At 43.9% G+C, this 25,016-nt stretch overlaps 1 protein-coding gene across 2 annotated transcripts in view; it reads left to right on the top strand.

The window, feature by feature from the left end:
- LOC131189914 (nuclear receptor subfamily 1 group D member 2-like) overlaps positions 1-23,946 on the top strand; it is a 46,308-nt gene extending 22,362 nt beyond the window's left edge. The window contains exons 2-8 of one of the 2 annotated variants that reach the window (XM_058166544.1): positions 9,561-9,851; positions 10,870-10,958; positions 13,709-13,853; positions 15,123-15,643; positions 17,010-17,195; positions 17,973-18,183; positions 20,724-23,946. In XM_058166544.1, coding sequence (XP_058022527.1) covers positions 9,561-9,851; positions 10,870-10,958; positions 13,709-13,853; positions 15,123-15,643; positions 17,010-17,195; positions 17,973-18,183; positions 20,724-20,920 — 1,640 coding nt within the window. In that variant the 3' untranslated portion in view covers positions 20,921-23,946. Of the gene's footprint in view, positions 1-9,560; positions 9,852-10,869; positions 10,959-11,724; positions 11,860-13,708; positions 13,854-15,122; positions 15,644-17,009; positions 17,196-17,972; positions 18,184-20,723 lie in introns of those variants that run through there. The other variant, XM_058166542.1, reaches the window with a different exon arrangement.
- Positions 23,947-25,016: the final 1,070 nt, after the last annotated feature.

The following is a 25,016-nucleotide window of genomic DNA, read 5'->3' as shown; positions in this document are numbered from 1 at the left end:
GGCTCAACCTTCACTAAATTTTATGGCTAGATTTTTTTTTTAATTTGGTAATTTTTTAAAAAGCATTTTTTACACAATAAAAGCTAATACAAACTGAGTTTAAAAGAAAAAAGATAGAAGGAACATAAAGGAAAAAATGTGCAAAAAGTAATAGAGAAATAAAAAGGTATTTAAAGAAATAATTTATAATATTTACAGCATTTACAAAAATAAGATTACTCCCTCCTTAAATTTATATTGCATAGATCACTTCTTCCCATAGCCAGCCCTTTTCGACTAGCAAATTCAAAAGCCTTTAACTCAGTTGTATCTATTTCTCAGCAAAAAGTCCACAAAAGGTTTCCGATATTTTTATAAACTTGTCTAGCCTATCCTGATTTGCTTAGGAGATCACAATGATCTTTGAAAGTCGGTGAGACCACATAGCCATCTACTACTTAGGATGTTGCATTCCATTGGAGAAAGGCATGGAGCATGAGTGTCAAACTGGCGGCCCATGGGCCGGATGCGTCACGCGCAGGCCACACCCACCCCAGCTCCACGAAGGAAAAACATGATACGTCACATGATGGCAAAGTGACGCCGCGAGTTCGACACCCATAGCATATAGACTAGCCCTTTATTAAAGTAAGCAGATATAGGTAGTCCTCCCCTTACAACCATTCATTTAGCAACTTTTCAAAGTTAACAATGGCATTGAAAAAAAGGACTTGCAACCAGCCCTCTACAGAATCCCCACAGTCATGTGTATCAGAATAATTCAGGTGCTTGGCGACTGGCATGTGTTTATGATAGTTGCAGGGTCCTGGGATCATGTGATCTTCACTTGCAATCTTTCCAGCCAGCTTCAGAAAAGCAATTTGGGGGGGGGGCAAGCTGGATTTGCTTAACAACCACATGATTTACTCCACTGCAGTGATTTGCTTAACAGTTGTGGCAAAAATTGCTATAAAAGAGGGCATGATTTACTTAACAACCGCCTTACTTAGCAATGGAAATTTTGGTCCCAATTGGACTGGTAAATCAAGGATTACCTGCCTTTCTGCAATGGCAGAATCCTAAGCAGTTGGTGCCTATGCTTTGCCCACAGTCTTTCAAACGTTACTTTAGTAAAGAATTTGAGATAATTTCTGGGCATTTCTAGCGTGCTTCATCAAATCAAGTGATAAATGTGTGGGAGGAAAAAATACCTTGGACTTATTCCAAGGACAGAGATAATAGATTTATTCTCTTGTATAGAAGTGCAAATGGTAGTAGAAAACTGGAAAAAATTGAGAAAAGAGGAAATTTTCCCCCCAGACCTTTTTTAAAAAAATTAAAGGATAGGTAAAAAAACAATGACAAGAATAAAAAGCCACCAATGAAATTTCTTTGGAATAGTGAAATAGTGGGAAAGTGCTTCTGGATTGCTATCCTTTATTCCTTCCATATGTTTTCTATTAATTTGTAATAAGTTTTATCTCAAATTCCAGAGTGCTAAATTTTCTGTAAATAGAGGACAAGCAGGACAATTCCGCTCTCAGGCTGAAGCATGATCTGATTTCAGACTCTTCCCCCTTCCAAGGATTCTGCTCCCAAGGTTGCTTACGGGATTGTCTGCTGATAATACTTTATTTTGGAGCTCATTGGATCTGTTCTCCATTAGGCCTCAGAGCAGGGTATCAAACCTTGGCAACTTTAAGACTTGTGGACTTCAACTCTCAGCTTTGCTGGCTGAGGAACTCTGGGAGTTGAAGTCCACAAGTCTTAAAGTTATCAAGATTGGAGACTTGCCTCAGAGGACATAATTTTGTTTTATTAACATGTGGATGGTTTATTTCTGCCTTCATTGTTGCTGTTTTCAGGTTTGGCAAACTGTCCAAATCAAAAAAAGCTGAGGTTTCTTCGGATTCTGCAGCTTATAGTTTCATTTGAGGCAAAAAATAAAGTTTTTAAAGTTTCCCTGTCTGTTTTTTTTTCTGAGGTGAAAAAAATACCCCAATTTGTTTTATCTAATAGCTTCAAAATTACAGAAAATATTACGTCTCTGTTCTTGTGTTAGCATCTCTGGCGCTTCCAAACTGATCCTTAAGCCTTCTCGGGATAAAGAACAATTTGCTGTTTTGATCATTGCAAACCTGACAATAAAATCAAGGGATCTTTAAAGAGCTGTATGTCAGCTTTGTTATTGCTGAGCTTTTTCATTATTTGAGTTTATTGTTGTGTGTTTGAAGATGTTATTTGAGTTTATTGTTGTGTGTTTGAAGATGGTTGGGCCATCTTTCTAATCTAGGGGAGGCTGAGTTCATATAGGATTGAGGCCAAAGCCGAAAGATTCCTGATGCCTCACAGCCATCCTCTTGAGCATGTTCACATTGGATACAAGGCCAGAATGGTTTTAAAATTGGCAGCACTCACTGAGGCATGAGTGAATGGCTGATGCCCTTTTAAGCCCCACCATGTCTGTGAAAATGGAAAAGAAAGGCTGTTTATTTTGGGCACATGTTTTTCAAGTCAGAGGTTTTGCAGGACAGAGTTGACTGGCGACAATTGGTCGTGGAGACAGCTGAAATCCCTTGGGTCAATGGGAAAATGAGTGTGGAGAGGTTCACATGGAAAGTACATTTCCAGTTTTGCTGTGGGTTCCTTGGGGATGTGTTAAGCTTGGGCACAGATGTAAGGGGAAGATTGGCTTCTGCTAAACCTCTGTGACCCACTTCATATAGGGGATGGGAAAAATTGTATGCAGAAGAATAACAAAAGAATATGGCAACTTATATGCAGTGGAAGGGATGGGGTCCAAGAAACAAAAGAGAGAGCAGTCTGTGGGGAGTGTTAAACTGCGGTGGAAAGGGCATATGTTTTGTTTCCCTGGCATCTCCCTAGTTAGGGAGGATCATGTTGCAGTTAATATGGAAGATCTTATCAGACTTATACCCTGAAGAAATGCCTAGCCCTAGAGCACGCAATATTGGGCTGGATGGAGAAATGTTCCTGTTCCTGTTCAGCCAGATTGAAATCTGAGGGCTTTTCAGAAGACTTGCTTTAACATGCTGTTAACCACTCCTTTGAGTAGGCATGTAGGACAAACTAGCCAGATGCTGGGAATAATAGGCTTATACCACCTGTCACGATGCCCAAAAATTGGGTGGCAGGTGCAGGCTGAGGCAGGTGGATGTTCTCCTGCTTGGTGCAGTACCTCCTGCACACCTCAAAGAGAGCAAAATCCGTGTTTAAAAACAATCCATCGGATAGATCTCAGGCATGTTGCAGGTGAAGTGGGAGGGAGCAGTCAACAAGTGAGCTTACTCCTTGACTTGTTCTGCCAAGGAATGGTAGCGCTGGCTGGCAGTGAATGGCCAAAGAGGGCAGTTCTGACCTCATGGCTGGCAGTGTCTGGAAAGAACTGGTAGTACATGTAATTGTGAAAGGCTCCATGAAATAACATTTATCACCATGGCACTGAGTGCTGTCGAGCCAGAATGAAGTAGGCAAAATGGAGTAGGTGCCTTCTTCCTACCCAATTAGGACAACTTAAATGCAACAGTTCTGGTGCTCATGTGAAAGACTCACAAATAGCAAAAAGAGAGAAAACCATTAAAAACACAGCCATGCAAAGCCTATTTTTTCGCCAAAGTAGTGGAAAACCTGTAATACACCACCCAATGTAGATAGAACAGACAGCACACAGCAAAAACGAAGTCTGTTTCCTGGTTTAAATTGAACTGTACATTATACCTCAGTATAATGTAACTGTACATTATACCTGTACCTCAGATTGCCGGCTGTGAATCCCTCTTTGTGAGGTGGGGTCATAGGTGTCAGATGGGCTTGCTGGTCACGTACCTGGCTCCTTGCTGCGTGACAGCAGCCCTGCCTGAGCTCCTGGAGGTGCTTGCTGGAGTGGCGGTTGAGACCCCGAGACTCATGGTTATGGGGGACTTTATCCTGCCATCGACCGGCATGTCATCGTCAGCAGCTCGGGAGTTCATGGCTTCCATGACGGCTTTGGACCTGACTCAAGTAGTCGATGGTCCCACTCACATTGGGGGTGGCACGCTGGACTTGATTTTTTTTTCTGGACAGTGGTTGAAGGATCTGGACTTGAGAGATTTAGTCATTGAACCTTTGTCATGGTCAGATCACTTTCTCCTTCGTCTAGACTTTCTGACCGCCACTCAACACCGCAGGGAGACAGGACCAATACGTTGGTTCCGTCCCAGGCACCTGATGGACCCGGAGAGGTTCCGAACGGAGCTTGGGCCGTTTCCTGAGGGTCTGGCCCACGGCACGGCTGAAGAACTAGTCGCGGCTTGGGAACTGGCCGCGGCTGGGGCTCTAGACCGTGTCGTGCCTTTGCGGCCTCTGACCCGGCGAAGGTCTCAATCAGCTCCTTGGTTTTCCGAGGGGCTGAGGGAGATGAAACGCCGGAGAAGACGCCTAGAGAGTTCTTGGAGATCCAGTCGTTCGGAGGCTGATCGGACACTAGTTAGGTCATATACCAGGACCTACCTAGTGGCATTGAGGGAAGCGAGACGTGGCTACGTCTCCTCCCTCATTGCGTCGGCAGATAACCGCCCGGCCGCCCTGTTTCGGGTGACTCGCTCTCTCCTTCAACAGGGGGAGCGGGATGACCCATTGCAGGGTCATCTATACATCTATGCATCTATACGATAAAATCGTTCAGCTTCGGGATGGTCTGGATCAAAATTGGGTGGATCCAAGTGAGAAGTCAGAGAGCTGTCTTGTTGAGACTGTTTGGGATGAGTTTGATCCTGTGGCTCCCGAGGACATGGACAGGTTATTGGGGAGGTTGAATGCCACCACATGTTTACTGGACCCGTGCCCCTCCTGGCTGGTACTGGCCACACAGGAGGTGACACGAGGCTGGCTCCAGGGGATTACTAATGCTTCTTTGCTGGAGGGGGTCTTCCCTGCCGCCTTGAAAGAGGCGGTGGTGAGGCCTCTCCTCAAGAAGCCTTCCCTGGACCCAGCTATTTTAGGTAACTATCGTCCGGTCTCCAACCTTCGCTTTGTGGCGAAGGTTGTAGAGAGTGTGGTGGCATGTCAATTACCCCAGTACCTGGATGAAACTGTCTATCTAGACCCGTTCCAGTCCGGCTTCCGGCCCGGATACAGCATGGAAACGGCTTTGGTCGCGTTGGTTGATGATCTCTGGAGGGCCAGGGATAGGGGTTACTCCTCTGCCTTGGTCCTATTAGACCTCTCAGCGGCTTTTGATACCATCGACCATGGTATCCTGCTGCACCGGTTGGAGGGACTGGGAGTGGGAGGCACTGTTTATCAGTGGTTCTCCTCCTATCTCTCTGACCGGTCGCAGACGGTGTTGACAGGAGGGCAGAGGTCGACCCCGAGACACCTCACTTGTGGGGTGCCGCAGGGGTCGATTCTCTCGCCCCCTCCTGTTCAACATCTATATGAAGCCGCTGGGTGAGATCATCAGTAGTTTCGGTGTGAGATATCAACTGTACGCTGATGATACTCAGCTGTACTTTTCCACACTGGGCCACCCCAACGAAGCTGTCGAAATGCTGTCCCGGTGTCTGGAGGCCGTACGGGTCTGGATGGGGAGAAACAGGCTCAAGCTCAATCCCTCCAAGACAGAGTGGCTGTGGATGCCGGCACCCCGGTACAGTCAGCTGCAGCCACGGCTGACTGTTGGGGCGAGTCATTGGCCCCAATGGAAAGGGTGCGCAACTTGGGCATTCTCCTGGATGGACGGCTGTCTTTTGAAGACCATTTGACGGCCGTCTCCAGGAGAGCTTTTTACCAGTCCGCCTGGTTCTCCAGTTGCGCCCCTTCTTAGACCGGGATGCCCTATGCACAGTCACTCATGCTCTCGTGACATCTTGCCTGGATTACTGCAATGCTCTTTACATGGGGCTTCCCTTGAGGAGCACCCGGAGGCTCCAGTTAGTCCAGAATGCGGCTGCGTGGGTGATAGAGGGAGCCCCTCGTGGCTCCCATGTGACACCGCTCCTGCGCAGACTGCACTGGCTACCTGTGGCCTTCTGGGTGCGCTTCAAGGTTTTGGTAACCATCTTCAAAGCGCTCCATGGCTTAGGGCCGGGTTACTTACGGGACCGTCTGCTGCCACCGACTGCCTCTCACCGACCCGTGTGCTCTCACAGGGAGGGACTCCTTGGGGTGCCGTCCGCCAGGCAGTGCCGACTGGCGACACCCAGGGGAAGGGCCTTTTCTGTGGGGGCTCCCACCCTCTGGAATGAACTTCCCCCGGGACTCCGTTAACTTTCCGACCTTCGAACCTTTCGCCGCGAGCTTAAGACACATCTATTTATTTGCGCAGGACTGGGCTAGGATTTTAATTTTAATTTAGTTTTTAATGGGGTTTTATTATTTTGTTTTATAAATTTTAAATTCGGCCTTATTTAATAAGTTTTTTAATTAATGTTTTATCTTGTATTTATATTTGTGTATTTGTGTTTTAATAGGCTGTAAACCGCCCTGAGTTGGTTTAGGGAGATAGGGCGGTATAAAAATGTGATTAAATAAATAAATAAATAAATAAATAGGGCTAGGCCTCAAGATTTTTAAAAATACAAATCCAACACGCTCTCAGAAAAGAACTAACTAAGCCCGTTATTTTTAAGGAGAAGATTTGACAAATGTTATAAAAAATACCGGTTAAGCATTACCCAAGCAGAAGCCAGATGTTCGGCTTTGCCTGTAGCCCAAGTCACATCCAATGATTAAAAAGGAAAAGTGAGGCCTGCAGCAGCCTAAAGAGGTGAAGGCAGTGGTGGGATTCAAATAATTTAACAACCGGTTCTTTGCCCTAATGATTTCTTCCAACAACCAGTTCGCCAAACTGCTCAGAAAATTAACAACCGGTTCCCCTGAAGTGGTGCGAACTGGCTGAATCCCATCACTGGGTGAAGGCCTGAAAGTTGGGCACATCCTAGCTTTGATATCAACAACTGCATCAACAGTGAACTTAAATATTGTGTTGGGAGAAGAGAGAAAATGCTACTTTAAAACTGGAGCAGTTAAAGAGTGACTGAGGTACTTCCCTCAATGAACTGGATATGAAACAAAAGCATCCCCATCCCACCCACCCCCAAAGTGGTTACTGGAGCTTGATAGGTTACAATTATGTGGCACTGAGGAAGAGGCCTTGGGAGCACAGGTTAGCCTGCAAATCTGACCTAATAGCCTTTATCAGATAAGGGACTATCACCTGACTTGGCCCATTTTGGTTGTGAGTTGACCTTCCCTAGTTAAGTCCTTGTTTTGGCTGGATGTGTATGCAAGCTGGAGCTCCATCCTGACATTCCTCTATTTGCAACTTCATGACAAGCTGTTGCTTTGTTATCCAATAGTCTTAGATTGCTATCTAAAAATACGGAGCGATAATCCTGCTGTTTTTAAATACTCCCTGGGAACCAGGGTGAAGAGTTCTGCCCTGAACCAAAAGCAAAGCTGGCTTAGGGGTTGCTTTCTAGAATGGCTCTGGGGTTTGGTTGTTTGCCTGTATGTGCCATTTGTTTGCCCTAGTTTTCTACAGAGTGGGCCTCTTGGGCCACGCTTCCTGCTGTTTCTCTGGCCTTGTCCAGCAATCACATGGAGCCTGCATGCTTTCAGCTGGTCATTGGCTTTGTACCTTGAGACGTACTTGGCAACAACCACAGAACAGATCAGAGCCATGCACGAAGAGATTTTTTTTTCAGGGTTAAAAAAAGTGAGGGGGGGGTGATGATTTTGGGTGGCAGTGACCTAGTTCAAATCAGGTTTCCCAACTTCCTCCTCTCTGACATCCCATATATAGTTTGGCAGGTCAACCTGTTGGCAGAAAGAAGACTGGAAAAATGAGACACTTGTTTACTGTGTTTTACCAGGGTCAAGAATAAGAAGGGTGGGCTTAAATCACGAGTGCCGAATAAATGCTCATGTTGCAGTTCAACTGTGTGTATCTTCTGTACTACAGCTTGTAGTGTATGGCAGGGGGTCCCTCTTGGGCAGAAAAGATTGCCATCTGGGTACAGAGCAGTGTCTTATTTTTGTTCCTGCTAGGGCTGAGTGGCAGTTCGGCAGCATAAAGGCTGGACTCTGTTGGTGGCCTACCGTCTTTGTAGGAGAAATGGAGTCATCGTTTTTCTGTGTTTCTGTAGCAGTGCCAGGCTTGGGGTGGGGGTTGTTTGTTGTTTGTTTGCCATTTCCAAACGGCAGCTGAGGAATAAGAAGGATCTGTTTGCTTTGTAGCTGCCCTACGCAGTTGTTATTGAATTATCTTTATTTTTTTAAAAAAATAAAAACTAGGAAATGCAATAAGGTTGCAAGTGAGAAGACGCTGTGGCTTGACTGCTTACCTTCCCATCTCCCCCCTCCCCTCCCCAACAAAAGAGCTGTGAACAACTCACAGGAATTGCCTACTCAAGGCCTTGTCCTTAAGCACTCTGATAATGTGAATGCAGATTCTTGACCTCTGCGTGTTCCAGCTAAGAATGTCATTTGTGTAGGCAGGCTGTTAAGGCCAGTGGAAATGCAACACAGCAGTGCCTGCAGTTGTAGAAACTGCTTCCATCCTCTATCTCTGCTCACTCACAGACAATGAGAGCTGCTAAGTGCCTGGATCCTGCTTCTTCTGCGGCCATCAAGAAGAAGAAAATGCAGCATGCAAAGCTAGGAAAGGAAGGTTAAGGTGTAGTTTGTTGCTGCTTGGAGATATCCTTCCCTCTTTCATATGTAGGATCGTGTATTTCCTGAACGAGTGACCTAGAAATGTATGTTTTATTTCTTTCAACAGTCTACTGGAAACTTGCATAGCTTATGACCCATCCAGTTAAACCAACCTATCCATCTTGTTTCAGAAACAACTTGCTTGCCTGCTTGCTTGGAATTGCAATGAAGGCCGGGAGGCCTCTGGCAGGCCAGCTATAGTACGTGCCTCACAGGTATTCGCTTTAGTCAGAAATAAATTGTACAGGCCCTGACCCAGTGGGATGATCAGATTGATGGTAGCAGCGTCTCCCTCTATACACAGTCTACCTTTATTTTGTTTGAAGTACGTGACATGCTTGAGGCAAACCATGGTCGGAATTGTGTGAGTTAATCAGTGGGGTATGGGTAGCATCATCTTTGGACAGGATATGGGTTCAGTGGCTCTTTATCTTTCCCAAATGTATGCTCTTGCAGAGATTTCCAGCCAGAACGCTGATTTGGAAGGCAGCCATGGTTTTTTTTGGGGTTTTTTTTTTTTTTTGCAGAGTCTTATTCCCTCTGCAGTACCATCCATAGTTCCTGGTTGTCAGCTAGACCAGACCAGGAATCAACTCTTCAGGAAGGATAAAACTACTTTTACTGAGATTGGCTATAATAACTAAAATCTTGCAAGTCTGATTGTGCTGTACCTCCTCCTCCTCCTCCTTATACTTCAGTAAATTAGGGAGTTTTCTGCTTGACCTGCTTCCAAATGCTATTTCATTGTTCTGGACAGGTTTCAGTCTCTTTTGCTTAGGTAAATAGTTCCTGCATATCTCCACCGAAGTCATCTTTCTTAGTCTGCACTGGGTTCAACTTCCCTCTCCCTTCTCATGCACCAGGTGGCGTGATCCTCTATGTGGGTTCAACAGCTGGCTCCAGCCCCACTCCAGGCAGCCCTCCCAGTGGATACTTGGTGTCTTCACCCCAACACTCGCTGCCATCCTCGTTAGAAGAGCTGACCCTCACTGAGATTGGAGCCATCAAGCCACAGCAGGCCAGCTCCCCCTCTTCACCCAAGGTAGCCTTCCAGTTTCCTGAAGGGATCTGCTACCCCAGCAAGGGCCAGCTCCCCCCAACACCAAATAAGGTGCCTGCCAACAAGCAGAATGGAGCTACCAGCACTTTCACAAGTAAGTGACTTTCTACATACACCTCCTCTTCTCAGTTTAGTATAGGTGGAGTGACGTAATAATCATTCCATTGGGTCTCTACGGACCTGGGATCCAGATAGAAAGACCAACAACTGTTAATTCTCCTTGAAGGTAACTCTTGTTACTGCTCTTTTGGGTGCACTCATTTTCTGACTTAATCAAATGTTGAAAATCACCCATTGCTCAAAATCTTTTTGCTTCAAGCAAAAAAGTGAAGCAATTAGTGAGGGTATAGATCTCTGCCCAGTCCCTTGAAATTTTGAAACCCTCCTTATTAGAAGCATAGCACTGTTTTATTTACAGTAGTTTTTTGCAAGCATATTGACAAGGTCCCTGTGCAGTACTAAGCTGTATTGCGATTTGGTCCCTCATGATAGTTACAATAGTGAATCATGACTTTTGAATTTTGGGTTCTACTGAATGTGAGAGGTGAATTTAGTCAGTAGTGAGTTAGTCAATTAAACATGTTTAAATGTGTGGTAGTCCCAAATGTGCAAAACCTTTATGTACAGGTGTGCATGTGACCAATGTCATTTCCATTTTAAATAAAGTTCAGATGGTTTCCATTCTGATGGAGCTAATCTGGCACTGTCAGCCTTTCTCAACCTCCAAGTATGCTGAACTTCCATTTCCATAATCCTATGGTAATAAAGGGATGCTGACTGGGATTATAGGAGTTGACCTTTATTATTTCTGGAGGACAGCAAATTGGGGAAACCCAAATGTGCCTTTTCCTAAAGGCAACTGGACTTTCTTATTTTTTCTTTCTTTGAAAAGAAGAAGTTTCTGGGATGAGATGCAAAACATTTTCAAAGAAGAAAGTCCAGCTGCCTTTTGGAAAAAACACCTTTGGGGCAACCATGACCTAGATGATGGAGAATCTCCATAGACAAGTTAGGGAAAGTTACTTCAGTGAGCTGGGGCAGAGAAGAAGGAGATTGAATCAGAAACCTGGGCCTGGCAGGGAATTAAGATCAGTTCCTCTCTTTCTTTGCAGAGACTGGTGGGATGGTGTTGCTTTGCAAAGTTTGTGGAGACATTGCTTCAGGCTTCCACTATGGGGTTCATGCTTGTGAAGGATGTAAGGTAGGATCATCTTCTTGCTTTCTTCCTCTTAAAAACATCTTTGTTTATAAATAGTTCAAGTTGAAATGCTCAAGATGGATTGGTTGATTATGTGCCCTAAAGACAGTGGTGTCAGTTTTTAGTGACCCTGTAGATCAGGGGTCTCCAACCTTGGTCCCTTTAAGACTTGTGGACTTCAGCTCCCAGAGTTCCTCAGCTTTGCTGGCTGAGGGACTCTGGGAGTTGAAGTCCACAAGTCTTAAAGGGACCAAGGTTGGAGACCCCTGATGTAGATGAGTTTTCTCCAGGATGATCTTTCCTTAATCTGGTCCTTCAGGTCTTCCAATGTACCCATTACTATTATAATTTGAGTCCATCAACCTTAATGCTGCTCATCCTCTTCTTATCTTTCTTGCTACCTTTCCCAGCATATACTGTAAATCTCCAAGTATGCTGAACTTCCATTTCCATAATCCTATGGTAATAAAGGGATGCTGACTGGGATTATAGGAGTTGACCTTTATTATTTCTGGAGGACAGCAAATTGGGGAAACCCAAATGTGCCTTTTCCTAAAGGCAACTGGACTTTCTTATTTTTTCTTTCTTTGAAAAGAAGAAGTTTCTGGGATGAGATGCAAAACATTTTCAAAGAAGAAAGTCCAGCTGCCTTTTGGAAAAAACACCTTTGGGGCAACCATGACCTAGATGATGGAGAATCTCCATAGACAAGTTAGGGAAAGTTACTTCAGTGAGCTGGGGCAGAGAAGAAGGAGATTGAATCAGAAACCTGGGCCTGGCAGGGAATTAAGATCAGTTCCTCTCTTTCTTTGCAGAGACTGGTGGGATGGTGTTGCTTTGCAAAGTTTGTGGAGACATTGCTTCAGGCTTCCACTATGGGGTTCATGCTTGTGAAGGATGTAAGGTAGGATCATCTTCTTGCTTTCTTCCTCTTAAAAACATCTTTGTTTATAAATAGTTCAAGTTGAAATGCTCAAGATGGATTGGTTGATTATGTGCCCTAAAGACAGTGGTGTCAGTTTTTAGTGACCCTGTAGATCAGGGGTCTCCAACCTTGGTCCCTTTAAGACTTGTGGACTTCAGCTCCCAGAGTTCCTCAGCTTTGCTGGCTGAGGGACTCTGGGAGTTGAAGTCCACAAGTCTTAAAGGGACCAAGGTTGGAGACCCCTGATGTAGATGAGTTTTCTCCAGGATGATCTTTCCTTAATCTGGTCCTTCAGGTCTTCCAATGTACCCATTACTATTATAATTTGAGTCCATCAACCTTAATGCTGCTCATCCTCTTCTTATCTTTCTTGCTACCTTTCCCAGCATATACTGTAAATCTCCAAAGTATGATCATTTGAATCTGGTCACTTCGGTCTCCACTGAAAACTCTGGGTTGTTTTATTTGACGATCCACTTGCTTGTTTTATTAGATGTCCATTGATGGTCTCAGGAGCCTTTCCAACGCCAGTGTTCAAAAGAGTCAATTATTCTGGTTTTTTATTTTCAAAGTCCAAAATATTTAGGATACTTAATATAAAATCCTACACTGGCAGGCCTATTGGCGGCATGTGCAGCTTGAATTGAAACTGAGTTCTGGTTCTGATCCCAGGCTAAAGAGAAATTACTTTAGTTAATGGATTCTCCATTAACACACAAATTGGATTAATTTATTATTAATCCACAAGTTGGATTCTCCATTGGCTGTTTGATTTCTCTAAAATAAGAACTACAGTACCAATAATTCTTGATTTATGGCCAAAACTGGGGTCAGGATTTCCATTGGTAAACCAGTAGCACTGTCCAGTATCTTCAGTGGACAAAACAAGGAATGTTTTAGCCATGTTTTTTCTTCCAAGTAAGCTAGAGCCTATCCACTTGCCAGTTGTTCAGTTGACTCTCTAGAATCCAAGGGTGGATAAACCAGCTTTTGTCTTCTTAGATACCGCCAGCCAACATTCAGAAAAAAAGGCATGAGGGATACTCCAGAGCTGACACCAAACAGAGTAGCAAGCTGAAAACCAGTAGGCTCATTTTACACCTGGCTAGGTGGCTCAGTGGCTAAGACGCTGAGCTTGTCAATCAGAAGGGTCGGCAGTTCCCAAGAAAATAATGGAATGTGCAGAAATGAGTAAATTGACATTTGAAATTAGAGAACAGGAAGATAAACAATACTGTAAGATATGGGAATTATTTTATCAATGGCTAGATAAAAAAAATAGGTTAATGACATTTGATAGAGCTATTTACAATGTAAGAACTGTTGAAATATATAAAATACAATGTAATATCATTGGTTTGAATTAAGAAAAAGAAATGAATGACACAAATATAATTAATGTAAAATCTAGTACATTTTATATGATTCTAGGGAAGAAATATTCATAGTTAAACAAAAGATTAATTGATTAAAATATTTGGATGTATAGTAGATTGGTAAAATGTAAAATAAGATAAATTTACATTTTATGAATATGGTGAAATTGCACAAAAGCTTTGTAACCAACCAACCGACACACTGTTTGTATTTTGATTGAAGATGTTTTTACGTATGTCTGTTTAGAAAAAAAAAAATCAAAAAAAGAAAAAGAAAGAAAGGTCGGCAGTTCGGCGGTTCGAATCCCTAGTACAGGTTTCCTGCGTGAGCAGGGGGTTGGACTAGATGACCTCCAAGGTCCCTTCCAGCTCTGTTACTGTTACCATGTTACACGTTGTCAGTTTGTTGGCTCCCTTCCCCTCTCCTCACTCTTCTTTCCTGGGGCCCTCAGGGTTTTTTCCGCCGGAGCATCCAGCAGAACATCAACTACAAGATGTGCGTGAAGAACGAAAACTGCATGATCATGCGTATGAATCGCAACCGCTGCCAGCATTGCCGCTTCAAGAAATGCCTGGCGGTGGGGATGTCAAGAGATGGTAAGCATCTGGGTAGGGTTGGTCCCTCTTTTGCGGCAGTGTGGGTCTGTAACTAAAGGCTTGAAGGCAACTATGATGAATTCATTTGAATGACAGTCTATTGTCATGAATGTTTGCTTCATGATCAGGCTTTGGGCAATTTTCCAAGCACATTAGAATTCATTGGCTAACACTGGGAGCCATTCAAGTGGATTCTCTTTTCTTGAACAGCTCCGAGAGAGAGAAGGCATGAAGCAGGAAAACCTCTGGAAGGCAGCGTGCTCCCATTTTTTCCATCCTTGGAATGGAAAACCAGCTCAGCTCCCTCCTCCCGTGTCCCCAAATTGCACTGCCCAAATTTAGCTACTGAATTTTGGCAGAACGATTTGTTTTGAAGCTCTTCAGTGATGGAAATGAGAAGTTTGCCTCCCGTATACTTACTCCTCCTTTTCCCCAGTGTTATAAACCACAGCGGTCCCCAGTTCTGGGAAGGCTGTACACCCCTTTTTAAAAGAACAATAACTTGGTGGTTGCCGTTGCTTAAAATGATTGGGAAATGGCAGAGAGCGGTAGGGAAACAAGCAAAGGCTGGGCTGATACCAAGGCATGATTTGGTGTTAATGTATTTAGAGGGATAAAAGCTTGTTCCCAACTTTTGGCCTGTAGTGCTGCCTCTGCAGTCGCTCTCCCACAAGGGTACAATGTCAGCAAATGCTTGGTTGATAAATGATACCCTGGGCTGATTAATGCTTTCGTGTCAGAATTTGCAGAGCAGGAGAGAAGGATGGGGAAGAGCCACTTGTATGCAGAAACCAAGCAGTGTCCTTTGATTAATGGCACAGTGGCTGTCCCAAGTACATGACCCAAAGGCCTGAGAATCTGCTTATAATTTTGGCTTTATGGTGCCGCTGCTGGCTTGGGATGGAGGGTTGCATCTGGTCCTCCCTCTCTCTTTGCTGGAGAAGAATGAACAAAGACAAAGTGCTTTGCCACCACCGCCTAAATTGGAGAAGACAACCATATTGTACTTGTGTGTGCCTGAGAGTTTGCGTGGGCTTCCCTGAGCATCATCATGTTCGTATTATGTGATGTTTACGAATCGTGCAGTTTTCCTTATTTCCCCAGCTAGAGATGCCACCTTCGGTACAGTTGTGTTAGGGTGCAGCTTCTTTTCCTGTAGGGCTAAGGCACAGAAGAAAGTTCCGCCTGTTCAGTTACTTTACTGCTGCTTGTTACAGCTTAATGTCTCCTCGACCCTCAGATTGTCACGCTCCTTCTTCCCTTCCACAGCTGTGCGTTTTGGGCGCATCCCTAAGCGAGAGAAGCAGCGCCTGTTGGATGAGATGCAGAGCTACATGAACAGCCTGAATGAGGTCCCCATGGATGTGGGCCTGAGCTCTGAGGCAGATGCTCCACCCAGCCCTAACACCCAGGAAGAGGAGGCTATAAATGCCATCTCCAGGGCTTACCATGACATCTTCCTCAGTGGGCAGGACCGTCTGGGCAGGCGTAGTAGCTCCCCAGGGGCTGAGGCTGCCCCTTTGACCAACTACAACGAACAGGCGCAGCTGAATCCTTCCCTGGGCTATGGGCAATACGAATCAGCCACTCTTCGCCTCTCCAGCTACAGCCCTCAAGAACCATCCTGTTACGTTGACAACAGTCCCTCATGCTATGGCAATGAGATCTTCCAGACCCAGCAGGCCAATTATCTGCAAAATGCTGGATGCTACCCATCCTTTGATTTTGGCTATTCTGAGGGAAATGCCCAGAGGAGCTGTCCATGGCGGGGAACCACCAGAAGAGGCATTGTAAGTAGGCCAGATTTATACTGGGGAGTGGTGGCTGGGGATGTGGAGATATCCACCCCATATCGGCAGATTTCTTGAAATAATCGCTCTGCACACGCCCTTTGGGACTATTTCCTGCAAACGATTGTGGGAAATAGTACAGGATGACTGATGGCATCTTCTTCCAGAGAATTTCTGGTCAATCAGGACTCAGCCAAAAAGCAGCTGTCTCTGCTGGTTATGCTTGAGCCACACTGTGTTTCTTTCTAGAAGTTTAAAATCTTGGATATTACAATTGAGGAAAGCCTGCAGAGTGAGGATTTGGGTCTGCTGCCTTAGATCTCTGATTAAAAAGATCACCGTTGGCAATAGAAAACGGATTTCCAAATCCTTGACATCCCTCTGCTGTAAATTGTTGGTAGTGCAGTGGAAATAAGAAAGCAAACTAAGTAGGCTTTGCTCTCCCTTGTATTTTTGGATTGGCAGAACAAGCTGGCATTGCACCTGTGGTTCCCATCGCCAGTTCCTATCCTTGCCCCTGTTTTAAGTCAGGAATGGCTCTTGCTTTAATTTTTAAAACCATGAACCACTGTATTGAATAGTAAAAGTGGTGCCCTCCAGATGGAATGGTGATGCCCGGATCAAACGGTACAAGGTAAAGAGCTGTGTACCACAAACAGTTGCCACCACAAATGTAAAATAGCCCCTGGTGTTGGCAAATCAAGCAATCGTTTGTGGCTCTTAGTTTTACCAAGGGAAAGTAAGAAATAAAATCGCAAGTCTGGTGTTTTCTCTCAAGTCAACTATCGGAGTTCATGAAAAATTCTAGTGTTTTCTTTTTTTGAACAATGTTTCGAGCCAATCCGTTGTTTTAATAAAAGCATTTTGGCCGCTTCTCAAATAAAAGTTTAAAAATGACAATTAGTTGTTGATGGCAGGTCCACGTTGGCCAGCTACAGATTTTACTGCTAAGACGGTTTGAAATGGTGGCATATGAAATGGCCTTCAAGTGAAAAATGGCAAATTGACCCCTTTTACCTTCCAGCAATGCTTTCTAGTAATCCAATATACTTTTTAAAATCTTTTCATCCCACTTGGGGGGGGGGGGTTGGCAGTGAGGCAAATTGCCTTTTTATCCTTCTTTCTCCCTTTCCTGCTACCCTTTTACCAATGCTATCCTTCCATTACATCAGGAAGCACCTTTGTAGTTAGACTAGTAGTTTACTATGTATTCCGATCACAAGGCCGCCCTGTTTATGTGTTGCGAGAACAAGCAACTTTTAAAAGTATGATATAATACCATTTGAGTGTTAAAATGGATCATTTACATTGAGCTTTGCTTGACCAAACGTAACCTCTTTCTGTCAATCTCTTTGTGGCAATGTAGGCTTGTCCTCTGAATGCCACCCCTTATTGTGGCAGTGGCAAGAGCAGTCAGCAAGTGTGGGAAGAGTTCTTACAATGCTTCACACCAGCTGTCAAGGAGGTGGTCGAGTTTGCCAAGAGCATCCCGGGCTTCCAGTCGCTCTGCCAGCAGGATCAAGTCATGCTCCTCAAAGCGGGCACTTTCCAGGTCAGCACTGGGTGCATTCTTCCTGTGGACAGCCCCCCCCCCCAAGTCTGTGCAAAAAATGATTGATGCAACCTTAGTTAGCCTCAAATTCTTTTCTGCATTGCAACGGTGTTCAGCAGGAATTTTTTGCTTTGGAGAGAAGCCATGAGGGCACAGAGCAAGAATGAGGAAGCGCAGAGATATGGCTCTTTTTGGGATGGGTTTGTTTTCCACAGTCTCGAGGGTTATGGAATTGCTTTTTAATTGTCAGATAGTTTCGCTATCATCTGGAGAGCATAATTCTTGTTGGCAAGGCTTCACAGGAGCTGAAATTGAGACCTCCCTGCAGACTGCACCCTTGTTGCTGTTAATATTGGAACAGGGAATTTTTCTTACAGTTAAGGCGCTCTCCTCTCAGAATTTGGAACCGTTTCCAATTAGCATTCTTGTGTCCCAGGAATTGCCCAACTGGGGAACACGCAAGTAGGGACAAGAAAGTTGTACCCACAAATCTTTTATCAATTTTACACTTGGACTAGATTACTGGTTAGGCCTTTGGCTTGCTCCCAAGATGTAAACAGTGCACATGTTAGATATCGCCTCACTTTTCCAGATTGGGCACCTTTTTTTTTTTTTTTTTGCCAAATTTCTTGGTGGTTCTTCAGATGCAGATGATAACATGCTTACTCTGGGAAATTATGAGTTGCTCATTGTTTCTCCATTCAGTCAAGAATGTGTTTGTCAGAAAGATGTGTCTTTGCTTAAAGTGACACTGTTCCACCATTCGTCCTTTCCTAGGTGCTGATGGTGCGCTTCTCCACCCTCTTCAGTCCCAAGGAGAAGAAAGTAACATTTCTGAGTGGGGAAACATATTCACTCGGCAGTCTGCGTTCCATGGGCATGGGCTCTCTGCTGGATGCCATGTTTGAGTTCAGCGAGAAGCTCAGTTCCTTGAGCTTAGATGCACAGGAGATGGCCCTCTTCATGGCTGTGGTCCTTGTCTCAGCAGGTGGGTGCGAGCTTCTTTGTAGTGATACAACCAGACTAAGGCTTTGGGTAGTGAGACAGACTTGTTGCAGGAGCTCTTGTAGCTTTTGCTAAAGGCCTTCATTCTCTACTGTAATCCTGTGATGAAGACTCTATAGCAGTGATGGATAACCTTTTTGCCATTGCATGCCAAAAATGGGGGGAGCATGGGGTGTGTGTCACGAGTGCGCCCACACCCATAATTCTATGCGCCCCACCCCCTGCGCATGCACGCGCGACCACTCCGTGCTCCCCTTGTGTTTGGCACGTGATGGCCCGGTGGGCCCAGTAGGCCTTTTTTTTGCTGTCCCCAGGCTCCAGAGCATCTCTAGGAGCTTGGGGAGAGGGTAAAAACGGCCTCCCCCCTCTCTCCCCCGGAAGCCCTCCAGAGGCCGGAAACAGCCCATTTGCCGACTTCTGGTAGGCCCAGAAGGTCCGAAAATCAGCACGTGTGCCGGAGCTGAGCTTGTGTGCCCACCAATATGGCTCTATAGGTAGTCCTCGCCTTAACAACCATTTGTTTAATGATCGGAGTTACAACAGCATTGAAAAAAGTGACTTATGACCATTTGTCACACTTACGACAGTTGCATGCTCACATGATCAAAATTTGGATGCTTGGCAATTGGCGTGTAGCGTCCCAGGGTCATGTGATCACCTTCTGCAATCTTCTGACAAGCAAAGGCAATGGGGAAGCCAGATTCACTTGACAATCGGGTTACTAACTTAACAATTGCAGTGATTCACTTAAACAACTATGGCAGACATGATCGCAAAACGGGGCAAATCTCCCTTAACAACTGTCCTGCATTGTAATGGAAATTTTGGGCTCAATACTGGTTGTAAGTCGAGGACTACCTGCCTTAACAGAGGATCTCCTAGTTGGAGTCTGTCTGCCAGCAAGATGATTTCTGTAACCAAAACAGAATGGAACCGAATTTGGTATAATGGAAGAAGCCTGCAAAAGGAAGGATGAATTAAGAAATAAATCCAGCTGGAGTCTGGGGAGAAAAAAGCAGTCCCCCAGTGCATCCTAGCGGAACGGGCAGTTGAGCTGCTTTTTTGACATTTTCTGATGAGAAGGAAGGTATTTAAATCAATCGTACAAAGAAAGGTTTTAACCCAACGTAGAGACTTACAGGCAGGTTCTAATGCGTTGCCATTTAGAAATGTGGTTGCAATTGTGATTATGCTAAAGCTATGGTAATGGGTACAAGATTAAATTTCTTAGAATTCCACTAAAATTCCTCTATCCAGTGAGCAAGAAAGTGTGTGAGAAATACCTGTTGAAATTTCAGAAGTCCAGCAAGTATTAAGGTTATCAGAAGAGTCTACTCTGTCCTTTTTATGCATCTAGAAGAAACAGGTTATGAAGGGTCAAAGACGGTGCAATGCAATATAATATAATTAGATGTACTGTGTAATTCCGGTTATATTCCATTGCATTGTACATCATCTTATGTAGAGCACAGATCACTTTCACATTTTGTATTTTATATATTTGATAATAGCAGGATGTTTCCAATAACTACGTTTCATATTGACAATCTAGTGAAATAGTGCAAGTAGTCCTTGACTTATGACTGATCAATTAATGACTATTCGAAGTTATGACAGACTTCAAAAAAGCTGCTTACAACCTGTTCTTAAAGTTACAGTTGCCATCTCCCCTCCTCCTCCTTGGTTAAGTGATCAGATTTTGGGAGCTTAGGCAAATTACAATTGGCTGCAGTTGGGCCCATGGTCATGTGACTGTGATTTCTGACTTTTGCTGGTTTTTAACAAAAAATGCCCCTTGCATATGTAGGATTTAGTTAAGGACCATGTGATTGGCTTAACAACCATATGATTTACTTAAAGACTATGATGATTCACTTTATGACATTGTAACAATGGTTGTAAAATTGAGTTTAGTCATGTGGCAACTCGACTTACAACTGCATTGAGTCATGCTGGCCACATGACCATGGAGATATCTTCGGACAGCGCTGGCTCTTCGGCTTTGAAATGGAGATGAGCACCACCCTCTAGAGTCGGGAACGACTAGCATGTATGTGCGAGGGGAACCTTTACCTTTACCTTTTTAATACAGGTAGTCCTCAACTTACAACAGTTCATTTAGCACTGAAAAAAGTGACTTGTGACTATTTTTCACACTTACGACCATTGCAGTATCTTCATGGTCACATGATCAAAATTAGGACACTTGGCAACTGGCTCATATTTATGACTGCTGCCGTGTCCTGGGATCATGTGATCACTTTTTGCAACTTTTCGACAAGCAAAGTCAATGGCGAAGCCAGGTTCATTTAACTGTGGTGGTACTAACTTAACCCTTAAGTGATTCACTTAACAACCGTTGCAACAGCTGTCGCGCTTAGCAACAGAGATTTTGGGCTCAATTGTGGTCATAAGTCGAGGACTATACCTGTAGTCATTTTTCCAAGGCAGCTAAACCCACCCCCTCTTTTCCGTGCCTTTTCTTTGTCTTCATTTTTATCACGTTTGTTTTGGTTTCCCCAGATCGGTCTGGGATCTCCGATGTGGATGCTGTTGAAATTCTTCAGGAGACTTTAATCCGGGCCTTGAGAACTCTAGTAACCAAGAAGCACCCGGATGATTCCACGCTTTTTCCCAAGCTGCTTCTCCGTCTCCCCGACTTGAGAACTCTCAACAAGCAGCATTCAGAGAAACCTCTTGCCTTCTGGATCAACCCTTAATTCCAGCACATCGATCTCATAAGCCCCTAAGACTTTAGGAAAGAAAGAAAGAAAGAGAGAAAGAGAGAAAGAAAGAAAGAAAGAAAGAAAGAAAGAAAGAAAGAAAGAAAGAAAGAAAGAAAGAAAGAAAGAAAGAAAAAAAATCCACCATCAAGTAAATTTACTGCAGCGGACTAAATGTTGCTCTTTGGGAAATGACCGTAATGATGAAATGAGAGGTGTAGAAAGGACAAGACAAAGGCAGGAAGCCCACGGCCCCTGGCAGCTTGTTGGAGTAGATCCAGTGAGGAGAGAGATGGGATAAAGGAGGAAGGATGCATTTCCCAGATAGCGCTCTCCACAGCACAATGCAGACTGAAGATCATTTACGTGCCAAGGGAGATCAGGCAAACAAACTGGACACATCTGTTGTTTCTAAACGGGTGTGGGTGTGTATACACACGCATGCATATATTCACACGTATATTTCCATACAGTGTTGTTTTGAGGCTCTACCCTGTATATAAAAAAAGCACCAGCTTCATTGTACATAACAGTAATCCTTGGTAGCTCTTGAGGGTGGGGCAAAGGTAGGACCACCTGGTAAGGCAGTTATTTCCAAACCTAGCTTCCTTAATCGGCACGCTAGTGTAGCCCCAAACTCAATTTTTTTTTCTTTTCCTTTGCTAGCCTCTGTTTCTTTGCTGCTGTTCGCAGAAAGTGTGTACACAGAAACACACACATACGAAAGAGATTTTATTAAGTAGATGGTCTCATCAAACAGGAAATAGAACTACTCAAGTTTTCCACCTCCACCCCCGTCTCATCTCGGCAACCGATTAAGCAAAGCCCCGATTCTCTCTCATCTTGTCAGGTATGAGTGCCTAGGTAATACATATTTCATAAAGATCTCAAACAAAAATACAAAAGGTCTACCACCAGTTTGTGGCAGATTGGCTGTCCGTTCTCGGTTGCATCTACAGCGAATTAAAGAGAGGTCATAAGAGGAGGAAAGCTAAGGAGATCCTGTCAGATGATCAGAAGTCTAGTTTCTCAGCAAGTGATAGGAACTTGATTGTAGTTGGATGATTCAAAAGAGCCACAGGCAGTCCTTGACTTCACAATAGTTTAGTGACCGAAGTTAGAACGGCACTGAAAAAAAGTGACTTATGACCATGTTTCACACGATGTTGCAACGTCCCCATGGTCACATGATCCAAATCCAGATGTTTGGCAATTGATTTATATTTATGATGATTGCAGTGTTCTCGGGTCCTGTAATCACCTTTTGCGACCTTTTGACACGCCAAGTCAATGGGGAAGCCAGAGTCCCTTAACAAACGTGACTAATTTAACAACCGTAGCCAGAAAGGTTCGTAAAATGGGCCAAAACTCACTTAACAAATGTCTCACTTAACAGCAGAAATTTGGGGCTCAATCCTGGTCGCAAATTGAGGACTGCTTCTATTGAAAGAGATTTGGATTAGCCAGTCTTCCTTCCATCTCTATAAGGTTCAGCCCTAAGGAAGGGGCTAAGCAGAGCAAACACTCCGAAGACTTTTCTGCTCAGCTTTTCGGTTTACTTCTGGGCTTTGGTGCTTTTCTATCTGTTCTCCTTAAAGGATGAAGTTTGAGATATTTCATCCTAGAAACCCTTGGCCTCTCATTTTAATTCCAAATCCCATTCCTTTTTAAGGAGGGGGCCAAGAATCCCAAGCCCTCCCCAAGCTGCCTTTCTTATTCTATCCAGCACCGTCTTTTATTATAGATTTCCCATATAAACCCAGAGATTTTTGACTAATTCACCCACTCATCAGTAGACTGCCTTCCTTGGGGAGTGGTGTGTTCTTTGCACTTTATATTATTTTTCTTTTAAGCAACCAGATTCTGTGCCAAGCAATGTGTAAATTATGACCTGAGTAAATTATTCAACTTAAACAGATGCCGTATTTGTTTATTTTGCATAATTTATTCTGCTTCCACTAGTCATGGACAGTGAAGGTGAAGGTGGCACTGGAAGCTATGTTGAATACTGAAGTTTCATCCTTCGATCTCTTAAAAATTCTATGGTTTTTCTGGATTTCTGAGACTGTACATCACAATGGCACATCAGTGTCTCATGCAATATGTATATGGTTTGGAGCACCAAAGGGTCACATGGGTGTGTAGATTCAATTGCACTCTCTGGGTTTGTTTTTATTACTATTTATGCCCGATTGTGACACAGCATTGGAGAAATGGCTCTGATGTGTATTTGGGGCTTTGGAGTTTGCTGAAGCTCAACTTTGAAAGAATAGAAAACTTATTTTCCTGCGACAAATAAAAAACAGAATGAAAGTGGAGACATTCAGGATGCTAACTTCCTTAACCCCCAGTTCTGTGCTCAGAACAAGATGGAACTGCAGATGCACGGATTTAATAGACTTGAGAGCTCTAGCCCTTGAGAACCTAGGAACTATTTTTCCCCATATCGAAATACAAATTCAAAAGAAGAAACCGACCCGTTGGGATATTTTTAAAAGACTTGGAGATGACCAAAAAAAAAAAAGGGGGGGGATACTGGACTCCCTCTTCTCTCCAGTAGGATCTCCCAGTGTCCCTGTCTGGTTGTGGTCAGCCCTGCCAGGTTCTCTACATTGATATATGACAGGTTTTCCATCCCATTTACAGGAGTTCTCATAGCATGTTTGAATCACCCTCCTGTTGCATGATGTGGGGAATATTTGGTGTTCTTTGCAGGGTGGGAGGGACACTTGCTGCTGCTGTTCAACACTGCTTTGAAATGAAACCAAACGTTGCACTTTTTCTTAGAGATGTATGTAGGAACAAAGAGTCCCCTCCCTAAATTGAAGTATATTTGCTGCAATGGGAAAATGGAGAGGGGTTTATTTGCTGCTGCTGCTGCTGCTGCTACTGCTACTGCTGGGAGTCCAAAAGACTCGTTAAAGATGCTGGCAAGGCAGAGAAAAGAGAGAATTTATTTTTTGTCTAAAATTGAAGTGCAATAAATACATGAAAAAGATAAATAAAATAAATATTTGCTAACAGTACAAGCTTTCTGTCGTCCTTGTCATTCAGGAGTTTGGATTGTGTCAAAAAAAAAGGAGACCTGGAATTAGAATAGGATAGATTTTTTTATTGGCCAAATGTGATTGGACACATAAGGAATTTGTCTTGGTGCATACGCTCTCAGTGCACATAAAAGAAAATATACCTTCATCAAAGGTATCTGATGATACAACACTTAAAGATAGTCATAGGCTACAAATAAGCCATCAGGAAACAATATCAATATAAAATCGTAAGGATACAAGCATCGAAGTTACAGTCATAAGTGGAAGGAGATGGGTGCTGGGAAGGATGAGAAGATTAACAGTAGTGCAAATTTAGTAAATAGTTTGAGTGAGTGTTGAGGGAATTATTTGTTTAGCAGAGTGATGACGTTCAGGATTAAGGAGAAACTTCCTAATGGTGGGGACACTTAACCAGTGGAACAGCTTTGCCTTCAGAAGTTGTGGGTGCTTCTTCATCACGAGGTTTTTAAGAAGAGACTGGACAGCCGCTTGTATAAGGGTCTCCTGCTTGAGCAGGGGGCAAAAGAAATTCTGATGCTTCAAGGAAAAGTAGTGACGGAGGCCCAGTACTTGTCTTTCCTATGAAAAGCAGGTCCTGTTGTCCAGCATTCTGGAATGTTCATTTGTAACATGTATTAAGAAGAGTTGCATTAGAAGTATTGCTGGACATTCTAAAAATGCAGCGCCTGCTGTTCTTCTGAGCTAAACAGAAGGAACTGCTTAAGGTGGAAGAATTAACATTGTTAATAATGAATTAGGCTGATCTACTTCAGTCCTCGCTCCTCTGGGGTTTTGCTTCTCTGAAGATCTTCCCATATTTTTTTGAATGATATAAACAGTGTATTTATTAGGTTTTTGTCCTATTTTCTTTTTCATTTCTAAAAATGTCCCAAAGTGGCGTTTATTTTAGGCAAGTGGTTTATGGTTGGCAGTGAGCTTTTTTTTGCAACGGTAATGGCCTCTGTTCACCACTAGGGGCCAGTGAAGGCCACAATAATATTCCTTTTCCTTTTAAAGGGCTTTTGTAAATATACACAAATAGA

This window comes from Ahaetulla prasina, chromosome 2, assembly GCF_028640845.1.
Source record: "Ahaetulla prasina isolate Xishuangbanna chromosome 2, ASM2864084v1, whole genome shotgun sequence".
Lineage (NCBI taxonomy): Eukaryota > Metazoa > Chordata > Lepidosauria > Squamata > Colubridae > Ahaetulla > Ahaetulla prasina.
This window is presented reverse-complemented; position numbering and strand designations above follow the sequence as displayed.